The sequence below is a fragment of the Parathielavia appendiculata genome (genome assembly GCF_033297405.1).
Source record: "Parathielavia appendiculata strain CBS 731.68 unplaced genomic scaffold N657scaffold_7, whole genome shotgun sequence".
In the NCBI taxonomy this organism is placed as follows: domain Eukaryota; kingdom Fungi; phylum Ascomycota; class Sordariomycetes; order Sordariales; family Chaetomiaceae; genus Parathielavia; species Parathielavia appendiculata.
Window position 1 is genome coordinate 48,319 of NW_026944226.1, and position 12,636 is coordinate 60,954.

At 55.5% G+C, this 12,636-nt stretch overlaps 4 protein-coding genes across 4 annotated transcripts in view; 2 read left to right on the forward strand and 2 right to left on the reverse strand.

Annotated features, from left to right (window-relative positions):
- Positions 1–1,950: 1,950 nt before the first annotated feature.
- On the reverse strand, positions 1,951–3,760 carry N657DRAFT_634216 (MFS general substrate transporter; the record flags this gene model as incomplete). The annotated part of the gene is made up of 5 exons (XM_062791259.1): positions 1,951–2,188; positions 2,258–2,888; positions 2,961–3,416; positions 3,503–3,560; positions 3,614–3,760. 5 exons carry the CDS (start codon positions 3,758–3,760, stop codon positions 1,951–1,953), a joined length of 1,530 nt encoding a protein of 509 aa, XP_062646763.1.
- A 761-nt stretch (positions 3,761–4,521) lies between these two features.
- N657DRAFT_634217 (uncharacterized protein) lies at positions 4,522–7,114 on the reverse strand (the record flags this gene model as incomplete). Its single annotated transcript, XM_062791260.1, has 3 exons — positions 4,522–4,763; positions 4,855–6,892; positions 7,040–7,114. The coding sequence occupies 3 exons, from the start codon at positions 7,112–7,114 to the stop codon at positions 4,522–4,524; spliced, it is 2,355 nt and encodes a 784-aa protein (XP_062646764.1).
- Positions 7,115–7,987: 873 nt separating this feature from the next.
- On the forward strand, positions 7,988–8,546 carry N657DRAFT_681159 (uncharacterized protein; the record flags this gene model as incomplete). Its single annotated transcript, XM_062796355.1, has 2 exons — positions 7,988–8,201; positions 8,254–8,546. The coding sequence occupies 2 exons, from the start codon at positions 7,988–7,990 to the stop codon at positions 8,544–8,546; spliced, it is 507 nt and encodes a 168-aa protein (XP_062646765.1).
- A 2,272-nt stretch (positions 8,547–10,818) lies between these two features.
- The window catches only part of N657DRAFT_619473 (uncharacterized protein), a gene marked incomplete at both ends in the record, with an annotated part of 3,629 nt that continues 1,811 nt past the window's right edge, over positions 10,819–12,636 (forward strand). The window contains 2 exons of the mRNA XM_062790567.1: positions 10,819–11,340; positions 11,403–12,632. Of these exons, the coding sequence (XP_062646766.1) occupies positions 10,819–11,340; positions 11,403–12,632 (1,752 nt within the window). The remainder of the gene's footprint in view (positions 11,341–11,402; positions 12,633–12,636) is intronic.

The window sequence follows — 12,636 nt, forward strand, 5'->3', positions numbered from 1 at the left end:
CGGGTGGCCAAACTGCCGAGAGGTGTATGGGCTCGTGCCCATCGTCCTCGCGGAACCTTGTTGGGGCTGCCGGTCAAGGCTTCCCATCCCGTTCCAAGGTCAAAGCTCCGAAAAGGGCTCGAGCAGGAGCCTCCCAGCCTCCGAACAACCGCCCGCTTCGGTCGGGGTGGGGTCACTCGGTTTCTGATCGGAGAGCTCCTTTTGATTAACAGGGCTGTGCTAATCACTGAGATTGTTTTTGGAGCGGCAGAGTACGCATGGCTGTCACGTCCTATGACAGATCACTGAGAGATGGGACATCAGAAAGGAATAGGCAAACAAAGGACGGATTAAGAGGGGCAGATGACTTGCCAATGGACAAGGTGAAAAAGAAAGTAAATGGGGGCCTATGAGCTTGCAGGGTCTCAAATGACGAAATGCCAGAACCTAGAATAATTCGACAAATGAAATGCGCGACTGGGACAGAGGTATTTGTTGTATTCGGCCTCGTTTGGCTTTCTCTACGTGTTGTATAACTGGAAGTGGTTCATGTTGTCTCTGATAATTGGTGAACGGTCAGAGACATCAGCAAGCTCATAGGAAACCTCAAAACCTTCACAATCAGGGGCAGATAGTACCATCCTCCTTGGTTTGAGCGCGCGTTGTGGTATTTGTAACTAACTGGATAGGCCGCGAGGCTGACATCTAGGAAATATAATCACGAGTGGAAACAAACGAGCGAATAGCTGGCCAACGGGTAAGGAAACTACAGGAAAGAAAAGAAATGATCAACCCCATGTCTCACGAAGCCTGTTTGCTCTGTTGGTCCGTCTGCTATGTTCTTCCACCCGTGTAAGCGGAAGATACCTGGCCATATGATTGATGGAAACCGACGGCCGGCCCCATCTGCTGATCCGTCAACCTCCAGTATAGGACTCGGATACGGATCGGACTGCAGTATGGCAGATATCAGGTGTCGGGGTACACGTGCATGCTCCGGTCTCAGGGGTGAAGGAAGCCGCCCTTTTCCATGTCGCAAACCAATGCATTCAGTCCCAGAATTACCAGACAAAAGGCCAGTGAGTTCTAGTATCAATAACTCAATGAAGACTGCGAAGATGGCATACTGAAATATGAGACTGCAATGCTTACAGGTATGCCCGTAAGTTTTCTCGGTCAGCCCTCTGTGTGGTGCTCAATGGCGCCCATTATCCAGGAGATTCAGGAGGCAACTTCAACGACAGAGTCGAGAGTGATAACCTGTGACTGAGCAGACGGACAGTACATTGCCCAAAGCTACATCAAGTCTGGTGAGCGGTCGGTTCTGGATCGCGTGTCCAAAGGCAGAGAGGAGAGTTAGGGTCTCGACCCCCACGACCAACCCCTCAGCTTACAGTGTCACTCACTCACATTTGTCGGAACGAAGCCGCCTTGATGGCTGCATTCAACGGACCTCGGTGGTTGATTGGTGCCAGCACTGCAACCCCTCTTCCTTACCTACAGTACTTAGTCCTCTCCCATGCCCATCAACAGCATGGTCAATCAAGCACTTCACCACCTTTCAATTCAATTCACTGCTTTAACTGGGAACAGCTTTTTCCAGCGCATATCTCAGCGGTCATCGCCCTGCAGGTTCCAACAACATTTCCATAAGAAACAGTCGGTGAGCGAAGCTGTACCCAACGACAACGGGCTTGGCGTCAGCACATGTAATATTTTCCGGTCTCCTCGTCTCTCGGTCACACAGGCCTATGTAACTTACACCAGCTTTACGAAACCCAGCAGACGCCGTGAGAGCCGAGCATGATTCTTCAAGAAAAACCTATGAGTGACACAAACGATCATCAATAATGTCATCTCACTAAGACCAGATGTTCACCTTCGGATTCGTGTCTTAGCGTCTAGCAGACGCCACCCACATCCCTTATCAAGGGTCAAAGGGTATCGCAACGAACCATGCCAGTGATTTGCTTAGTACACATATCGGAATGTGATAGCTCTATCACCCTTCGCCGAGAGCTCCTCCACCGTATAAGAATCCAGCACACCATCCTGGATTTTCCTAGCTCGCTTCTTGTTCTGCGCACTATACCCAATCAGCAGGATTAGCGAGGCAATAATGCCAGCGCCGATGAAGCCGAGCTCAAGGCCGTGTCCGAGCTTGTACTGAGGCGCGTCTTTCGCTCGATAAAAGTTGGATGCCATGGCCCTGTCAAGCGTCAGCAGGTAAACTTCCCAATCCCCAACGCACGCAGTAAAAAAGGGTGTGGTTTCTTACCCGCCCAAATTACCCACGCCGATCTGAATCGCCATGCCCACTGATCTCTTCAGACTTCCGGATAGATTGTTCGACAACCACGCAATAACGCCCGGAAAGGCCGGATAGATGGCGCAGGCGGCCACAAACACGCCGGCGTAGACGACCCGCGGGTTCTCCTTGGGGTCGGTGGCGATGCACATGGAGAAGCCGATGACCATGACGAGCAGAAAGCCGATGATGAACGGGCTGCGCTTGCCCACCCTGTCCGAAAAGTAGGCGGCGATGACAGCAAGGATAGCCGCCGTGATGTAGACGGGCACCGTCATGAGCTGGGCCTGGCTGCTCTGGTAGCCGAGCTGGCGGATGATGGTGGGCAGGAAGAGTGAGATACCGTACAAAGGGCAGACAATACCCCAGTAGACAAAAACGTTGACCCAGATCTGCCAGTCAAGGAAGGCATCTCTGGCGTACTTCCACCTGAACTCGTCGGCCTGGGCGACTTGTGCGCGATTGGGATCCTCGCTTTGGCCCTGGTACTTGAGGCGGTAGACCACGAAAGCCCTCTCTTCTTCCGTCAGGAATTTGGCCGTCTCGGGGAAGTCGTGCAGGGCGAAGAAGGCAATACAGGCCACAACAACCGTGGCGATCCCTTTACAATTATTGTCAGCATCATCCAGCCGAGTCTTCCGTGGAATTCCTCCGTGGAATGCTTGGAACGTACCCTCAAGAATGAAGATCCACTGCCACCCATGCAACCCGGCAATGCCATCCATCTTACCAATCCCAAACGCCAACAACCCACTAAACGCTCCCGCCACACTCGCAGCGCTGAAGAACATGGCCTGCCGCAGCTGAATCTCATCCCTCCTATACCAGTTCGTCAGGTAGTACGCGACTCCAGGGAACAAGCCCGCCTCAGTCACGCCCAGAAAGATGCGCGCCGACAGCAGGCCGGCATAGTTGTGCACAATGCCCATGAGCGTCATCACGACACCCCAAGCCACCATGATCGCGGGCAACCAGATCGACGGCCGGACCCGTTTGAGCATGAGGTTGCTCGGCACCTCGAAGGCGGCGTAGGTGAAGAAGAAGGCCGTCAGGCACCAGTTGTACTGGTCGTCCGTCATGCCGAGGTCTTCCTGGAGGCCTTCAATCTTGGCGTTGCCGATGTTGCCGCCTGTTTCAGTCACATACATGTTGTTCATTAGTCGAGTTGGGGGAACAAATGCCGGATGGGCAGGGTGGGAAAGGGGGTCGCCGTACGGTCGAGGAACGAGAGGAGGTAGAGGAGAGCTAGGACGGGGATTAGACGGAGGTCCATCTGGGCGAGATCAGTATTCGCGGTAAGCACGGGGAGGGTAGGTATGAACAGACCTTTCTGAGGATTGCCTTCTCATCGAGATGAGCGAAGGACTGTAGAGTCACTGGCGCCGGTCCGGCGGGCCTGTCGACTGTTTCGACATGGGCTTGTTCTTCGGACTGCGATCCCGTGCTTTCGACCTTATCTGTGTAACCCGCCATCTGCACATGTGCCGGGTGAGGGTTTACTGATGCTATCACGGGCAACAGGAACCAGAGGGCTGAAAGATGCGTGGGAATTGACGTTTCAGGGAGCAACCCTTGGCGCTCGGCGGCGTATCCATGGCCGTTCTTATACCCTTGTATTCCCACATGACGCCCGGGGACTCGTGCCAGGGGAGAAATGAGTAGCGAGTCAACTCCATGTCAACCACCACCCCAGCCATGACTCCTCCCATCCACGATGCTAGCCTATCTCTTTCATGATCCCACCGACTGAACTGGGACAGTGAACTCTTCCCCCGCATTCAAGGGGGTGCAACGTGCAGCTCAAGTCCACTTCCCCACATAACCGCCCCCAAACTGAGTTGCCTAGATTGGCCAAGATCGCCACCTTATGCGTGCTTTTGGCGGGAACCTGGACAGTTTGCTGCGATCCGGACCCGCCGGACCGAGAGACTTTGCCGTCGAGAGGGCCGATGAACTCGGTGTCGTAAGTGGCTGCGGAGGTGTCAACAGTCGCGGTGTGTCGTCTTACAGCAGACGCATCAGCCAAGCGGTTTAGCGCCGGACTTAATGTCCCGACCGAACTGTCGAAACCTGCCTTTGATCTTCTTGGAGAGAGGAGAGATGATGTATTTTGGAGAGCTTCACCTTGCGGTGCAAAAAGGAACTTTTCAGGCTTCAAACAGCGCTGCAGCCGATTGTCAGTGAAAATTCTCCCAGCTAATAACTGTCACAGCCATGTCAGCCAACTCCATCAATCAACCCCTCCAAGATCTCCCTTTCCCCCTCTTGCTCCATTGATGGCCCTCCGCAGCCACCCTGTTCTTCTCCTCGAACAGCTTCTTGGTCAGCTGCTTGTACACAAACGCATTCTGCCCATTGTACCGAATGCTGTGGTCCGAGTCCGTGAAGAACGTCACCTCCAACTTCTCCGGCCCAACTCTGCCGCCCATCAACAAATCTCCGAAAGCCGCAGCATTCTGGAAGTGGACGTTGTCATCTGCGGCCGCGCAAAATGCGTCAGTACATCTTGCCAGCAGGACGGTGACCATGGAAGTCGGAATCTGCAAAAGACGACGTAAACAACTCACCTCCGGTGCCGTGCTGAACCAAGAAACCGCCCCTCAACCCCTTAAACCCATCCACCCCCCTCACCGCCGACTTATTGTATCCCTCTCCATTCAACTCGGGTGTCTTCATGTACCTCTCCGTATACATGCTATCATAAAGCCTCCAATCCGCCACCGGCGCCGTCGCCAGCCCAAACGCAATCGCCTCATCCCCAACCTCAACGACCTTAGCCGTCAAATACCCACCATAACTCCACCCCCAAATCCCGATCCTCTCCCGATCTACCCACGAACTCTGCTCTGCAAGCCACTTCGCAGCCCATATCTGGTCCTGCGCCTCCAACTCCCCCAAACGGCCCGCCACCGCCGACCGGAACGCCCGCCCGCGGTAGCCCGTCCCACGGTTGTCGACCGTCAGCGTGATGTATTCGAGTTCCGGGTCCGACGCGATGTACGCGTTCCAGTTGAGTGGCTTGAAGGCCTTGTTAACTTCCTGCGCGCCGGGGCCGCCATAGGGGGTGAGCAAGACCGGATATCTCTTGAAAGGGTCGAAGGACGCTGGGAGGCGGAGCATGGCGCTCAGGTTGAAGCCGGATGGGTGGGGGATATCGAGGTAGGTGATGTTGGGGAGGTGGTAGGATTGGAGGGCGGCGTGGAGTTTGGCGTTGGCGTTAATGGTGCGGAGCGGAGTGGTTGTGTTGGTGATGGAGTAGAGTTCTTGATAGGGTACGTCCGGGCCGGCGTAGCGTAGGATGAAGTACCCGCCTTGGGAGGAGAAGGAGGCGGACCAGACGGCGGGGATGGAGGGGTCGACGAGGGGTGTCTTTTTGCCGGTGATGAAGGAGACGGAATACACATGACGCTCGGTGGGATGGGACTCGGTAGAGGTGTAGTAGACCAGGCCACGAGCTGTGTCAACCTTGAGGATGGAGGCGACCTCCCAAGAGCCCGAGGTGAGGGTGATATTGGAGCGGCCGTCGAGGGTGAAGAGGTAGAGGTGGTTCCAGCCAGAGGCGTCTGACAGGTCAAGATAGTACTTGTCATGGTTCTTGCTGCGCTCCTCTCGGTCGGATTTCCGTTTGACTTGGCCAATGTAAGTAATTGCCTGGTTGTTGTCCAGCCATCCGTCGGAGCCGTCGCGCTCTCGCGTGACGGTCGATGTCTTGGTCTTAGTGTCAACGAGCATCAGCTTCTCATGATCCTGCACTCGATTGAAAGTCCTGTAGATGAGCTTGTCGTGGCCGTCCGTTACCCAGGCGACTTCACCGACGATCAGCTCGTCTGCAGGCCAGGCATCGATGGGCACCGGGGCGAGGGATTTCGACTTGACATCGAAAAGATTGAGAGCCACGGTGGGGTTCTTTGTTCCAACCTTTGGATAACGCAGCTTGAGCTCGCGCGGGTAGGACGGGGGCACGTTCTGGTTGTCCATGAAGTAGGGAATGGTGAAGGTCTGGACACCCGTCTCGTTGAAGCTCAGGAAGGCAATGTATTGTCCATCGGGCGAGTACCACAGGGCATGGTTGGTACCGAAAATCTCCTCCTCGTAGACCCAATCGGGAACTGCGTTGAACATATCTGGCCCGCCGTTGTTGGTGATCTGGCTCGTTTTGCCCTGGTCCCAGATGAAGAGATTGTTCCCCTGAACAAAGGCAATCTGCGATGACGATGCAGGGTTCCAGGTGGCGTACTGGATGTCACCCTTGAAGTCCCCCACGAGGGGTTCGGTTTGCCCAGTTGCAACGTCCTGCACTAGGTAGGCTGCGAAGTACGAATGCCGATATTGCTTGGTGTAGTTGACGGCCCAGAGCACCTTGGAGCGGTCCGGCGAGATTTGGTAGTCATGGTAGTCGGCAGGAATCTTGTCGGCCGACAAGAAAGTCGTCTTGTTCCCGGTGACAACGTTCTCAAAAACAAAGGAGCCGTCCTCCCCTTGGGTGATGAAGTCACCGTCCTGGTCGGACTTGACCCACGTCACGGAAGTGGTGGACGCCGACAGTTCGCCGGGGCTGGCTGTGGTGATGTTGTATGTCAGCAACTTGGTTCCATTGCCCGTTGGCTGATGCGGGAATCGGGGAGGGTCAATGGCAGCAGCCAGCGCCGCGGCAACGCAGAGTGAAAGAAGACGTCGCATCGTGCCTGTCCTGGCTGTCCACGCTCGTGACCTGAGGTGGTGAGGGGAACGTGGATTCTTTGAGACACTCACCGTGGTGACACGACCGAGCTCTTTAATTTGCGTGTTGGAACGCCTGGTCTCCTGCCCGGATTGGAAAGCCGGCATTTTGTCCGCGCGTGGCAGGTACAAGAGATAGAGTACAGCCGAAAGCGGAAGGTGACCGTTGGCTGTTGGATTGTGCCAAGATGGTGATCTCTGGGCGTCATCACGACAATGGTCGACAACATTAGACCATTACTGTCCATGTTCGAAGTAAGCGGCTCAGCTCGTGTGTGCGTATTTTCGGAAGCAGGCTGCATACATAAAGCATCCTGTTCTTGACGTTGATGCAGAGACTCGACAGAGTCCTCTTGACCGGGATGCATGCAACAGGTCGTAGTCCTCCTGAGATTGAGGGACGAAGATAGCTACGCATCAGTACCTTCCAAAATCTTACTTCCTCCAGGACCAACAGTCAGCCTACCGCGCCATTCCGCAAAGCCTCTTCGTCAAAGGCGCGGGACCGCCAGAACCAGCTGACCCAGGAAGAGTGCCAACTCCTCCGTAGCCGCGGCGTGCCGGGCAAGGCGCTTGTCTATCCTGCTTCGACCTCACCGCCGAGTAGGTGGACCAGGTCCTGCGATGGCCACTGCCGGCCGTCGTGCGCCCCAACATTCAACGTGCGACTGGCGGTGCCTCAGCACGCGTACCGAGCTCTATGCCAAGTCCAAGGTTCCCTAGAAAGCAGCCTGTTCGACACTGCAATGAGTGACGACAAGGTTTTGTTGATTGCCCGCAACATCCACAATGTAAACGATCCGACCGTTCTGGCATCAGCGAACTTGGCGGCCTTCCGGGACCCAGGGTTTGGGCAGGCATTTGAGCTATTCATCGAGCCGACTTGGACTCGACATCGGTGAAGCTGCTGGGCTGCACCGTGTACACGCCATGCGGCGTCGCATGCCAGCCGTCTCTGGCGCCAATCCTACTTCTACCACAATGCCTTCTCTTTCACCGCCAGAACCGCCAGCCGGCACAACCCCGTCACTACAGTGTAAGCTCGGCCGGAGGCAAATGATCATCGAGGCCATGGCCTCCATTCGACAGCAGTTCCAACTACGCAACGCAACCGAGCAAAGCTTTTACCGCCCGCACAAGGTTTCAACGCCGCCTAGGGAGCCTTCTGCCCTCCAACGAGCCCAACTCCTCCAACGTACATGCCGTCCAACACAACGTTGCCCCGCCATGGCAGCCTCCCACGCAAGCTGACCGGTTCGGATCCGGCCCCTGGCCGGGCCTCACCCCTCGTTCCGGCGACTTGTACGAGTTTCAGCAGAGCATGAGCATGTCTGGCTTCAATCTCCAGCTAGCCTGGTCTTCCCTGCCCGAATACAGAAAGGAAGAGTTCCGCGCCCTGTCCGAGGCGCGCCCTCGGGTGGCCTGGGCCGATTTCGACGCGGTTTTCGCCCATAGAATGTCCTCGCCTTCCGCCTCGCAGCCTAATACAGAGGAGGGCGCTGCTGGGAGCAACAGGACCGGGAAGTTGGACCCCTCCTGAGCTGGTTGGGAAGAGTTTCCGAGTATGATCCCCGGACACATACCCCGTTGGTTCCTGTTTCGGGGTTCGAGCTGTTTCGCGACGAGCTGGGGCGGGGCTGGAGTTCTGGGAGGTGTTGAGACAATGAAGGCCTTGACAAACGAGACGCGGGCGCTGTATGACGCGAGGGCGCGGGAGGCTAATACCGCTGCTGCGCGGAATGTCCCTCAGGCTGCGAAGAAACAGCATTTCATCATCAAGTTAACCCCGCATCTCCCCTACCTCAAGGGCACCGTTGACTGGATCTGAAAATGACAGCCACCGACTCAGTTGAGATTCCCCTGAATCTGATCACCTAGGTAACTCCCTGGATGTAAGTATGCACATGAACACGCTGCTCCAGGGCATCACCAGCAGAGATCAAACCCAATGCTAATGCTCGCTGCCGACGTCATCCGCGAGGAACGTGCGGAGGGGTCGAGCGTATTTGGATCACACTGGTGTGATTCCTAGCGACAGGTCCGTGTTTGCGGTCTAGAGGAATCCTGGCAGAGTCCCCCTGCAGCGCGCAGTGCGGCACTGGTCGCAGGAGGACATTGCCTTATGCCCGCACTAGGTTCATGTTGGATCTCCTGACGACAGCGTTCCAGGGTCGAAATCGAGGCAGGGACCACAGACTGTTAGGGACGAAAGGGCGGCGCAGGGGAAAGGCATGCCCAGGCAGCCCAGCACCAATTGCCTTGTCTGTCACAACCACCAACGTGCATGATGCATGATTGCCTGCCACCCCGTTAACCGCCCAACACGAGGACGTCGCCATTGTATGAGAGCTGAAAAGGCGGTGTTCCCCTCGACGTTGTCTCCCGGTCACTCACATTTTTACATCAGCACGTCCACATCTCAACTCTCGGGACGCCTACGGGAAGATGAAAAGAAAGGATCTCGAGACGAACCGCATCTTCGTCATTGAAGAGCCAGCCCGCGAAGGATTCCTGCCGCGACACATTGAAAGGCTGCGCAAGATTCTCCTGGATTTTGCGCATAAAAGTTCTGTGTCTGCTCAGAAGAGTCCAGAACTGGTAGCTATGGGGACAAGAAACCGCCCCCTTTGAACAACAACGAAGACAAGAACCTGTCGTTGTTGTGGGGAGGCCGAAAACGTGAATCTAGACCTGGTAGTTCACTTTCGTTTTGGGTCGACATTGCTGACTCAGCAGAGTTTGGCCACGTGAAGTAGACGTTTCATGAGGATTAAAACGGTAGTGAACGCGTACGCGCTCAGTTTTCCATATTTCGTTGCCCAGTTCCGTTTCTCATCTATACTGGGGTGTGATCCTAACATCGCCTTGTGATCAAACATTCCCCCAACGCGTTTGCAAATCTTTTCCTTAGCCAACCAAACGCGTTTACGGCCCTGCTTTGTACGTATTGGCAAATTGCAAGGCGCAGCAGCTGAGTTGCCAAAATCCACAGTCAAACCGGAAACGGATGCTGACCCCACGGACCTGATCGGCTCCGTCGCGGCGGAAGTGCTGACCGCCTTCGACCAGCCTAACCCGATGGCCGCAATTGCTGACGATCTGCCGGCCTTGGCAGCCCAGGACGGCGAGCCCTTCCCTCGACGCGACTGTCGTCGCCGACCGCTGCGCGCAGGCGCAGGGCTGGACGGTACTCGGCGCTCCAGCACGTCGATCCGGTCTTCGCGATCCCAGCTGCGTCGGCTGCCTGCTTTCTCGCCGCAGTTACCCTGCCGACCACCGGTGACGACTTGACCCGCACGAACTTCAACCAGTTCACGTGTACCGCTACCGGCGCGCCACCGTCATCCGTGCCATCGCAGCGGGCGATCGCCGACGGCCGGATTTACTCCCCACGGTGTGTGGCGTGATTCCCCTTAAAGGCTTACCTTTTGGGAGAAGAGGGGTCAAGAAACAGGCTTCTGGACCCAAAAACGGGCGCCTCTTTTCCTCTGTTAGGGCTGTCCGTTTTCTAAGAAAACGGAGAGGCTGGCTGCGCCGCAGAACCCGTTCAGACAATGGAAAAGGGACAGCTAGCCTCCCGGGAAGGGCCAAGCGAGCGCCCGGAGCGGCTGTGCGCCCACACGTCCAGGAGACCTGCCGTGGCTCAAACACACAGCAATCGGCGTCAGGCATCAGTGTTAGGCATCTTATTGCTGCCCGACGACCTGAGAACTTACAGAACACTAGCGATAATGCCTCAATAAACCTGGAAATCTTAGCATTCTCTAATAATTTATTCTTTTACTTTTGGAACTGAACGTTGCGACGCCATCATGCCTTCCTACCACCACTCTCCTCTGCCCGAAGGCAGCGTACGCTTGCTCCGGCTTCTGCCGCATCGAGACGAGCAATCCCGTATCGAATGCAACCTCTCTGTCTGTCACCTATTGGACTCGGGAACCGCACATCCCTTTGAAGCCTTATCCTATGAATGGGGTTCTGGGGGCCGCCCTAAGTCTATCTTGATCAACGACCGTGAATACGTTGTTGGGCCGAACCTGCATGCAGCACTGTTGCATCTTCGGGATCGTTTTGTGGATCGGATCGTGTGGGTAGATGCTATCTGCATCGACCAAAAAAACACGGCCGAAAAGAGCCAGCAGGTTCAGTCCATGGCCAAGATCTATGCCAAAGCAAGTCGTGTTATTGTTTGGCTCGGAGAGGCGACAGCCACCAGCGACCATGCGCTTGAGGATATACGGATGAGTTCGAACCAGCAATCTCCAGCTATCGACAAAACAAATAAGGAAGCGATCCTTGCCCTCATCGAGCGGCAATGGTTTCAACGCATCTGGGTAAGGAGGAGGGGCGCGCTCCAGACTACCAGTAGAGCGCTAATAAGGTTCACTTGAATTAGGTCCTTCAGGAGGTTGCCGCAGCTCGGCATGTTCTCGTCAAATGCGGGCCTACCGAGATCGACGGATATGCGTTCGGCTCAGGCCTCGATGCACTCAAGTCGCTCTACGACGACAACCCAAACCTGCGCGGCTTGATCCCTCCAATAACCTACCTCATCAGAAACGCCGTCTTCCGGCCGAGATACAACGCGATTGAGCGAGGCAGATTCTCGCTATCTATCCGTCCTTTGGGCGAATTAGTAGATATGTTCCATACCCGCAAGGCTACAGTGCCTCTCGACAAAGTTTATGCCTTGCTTGGTATGAGCTCCGACGATCCCAGTGCGGCAGGATTATTAGCCGATTACGGTGCTTCATGGGAAACGGTCTTTAGGAAACTTGTTACCTTCTCCCTCTCAAATCAGATGTCTGTTGAGACTTGGGACGGGAAGGAGGTAGCGATGATCAGCGGCAAGGGCTGTGTTTTGGGCGAAGTATCTGTGGTTGAAGGAGATACAATCACTTGGAAGGTCACGCCCAAAGGTCGGAGCCAGTCCTTCACCCTCCCAGCATCAGCAAAACCAATCCGACCACGGGATGTCATCTGCCTCCTCCAAGGGGCATCAAGGCCTACAATCATTAGGCTGCACAAAGATTACTCAGCTGTTATCAGGATTGCGGTTTCCTTTGTGGACAATTCAGATGTTCCAAATACCAAGTGGTCAGAACGTCTAGAGTCCCTAGACGACTTCCTGCTTATCTGGGACTGGGACACATCTCAGGATCGCGTGCAGGCCAAGGAGTACCAAGATTTTCGAAGTGGACAAGGGCTATTCGATCACAAGTCGCAAGCTCAAAAGGACCTAGATAAAGCGACTAGATTATGGTGGGTGGGGCGGGTATTGGAAAGTCTTGGAAGATACGAGGAGGCAGTAAACAGTTTACAGAAGTCAGTGGAAATGGGCATTATGGTCCTGAGAGGCGCGCATAGCTTAGAATCGAGTTACGCAAGTTGGGCAGCCTGGGGAGATCTATTCGTTAAAGACAGGGGCGGTAAAGACAGGGGCGGGTGGGCGCCGCTGCTATATGCGGCGGAGAAGGGGTATGAGGGAGTTGTGCGGCAGCTCCTCGAGAGAGGCGCTGCGGTTGAGGCGAAGGATAACGACGGACGGACGCCGCTGTCGTGGGCCGCCGAGAAGGGCCACGAGGCCGTTGTCAAGCTACTGCTCGGGAAGGGCGCTAAGGTCGATGTCG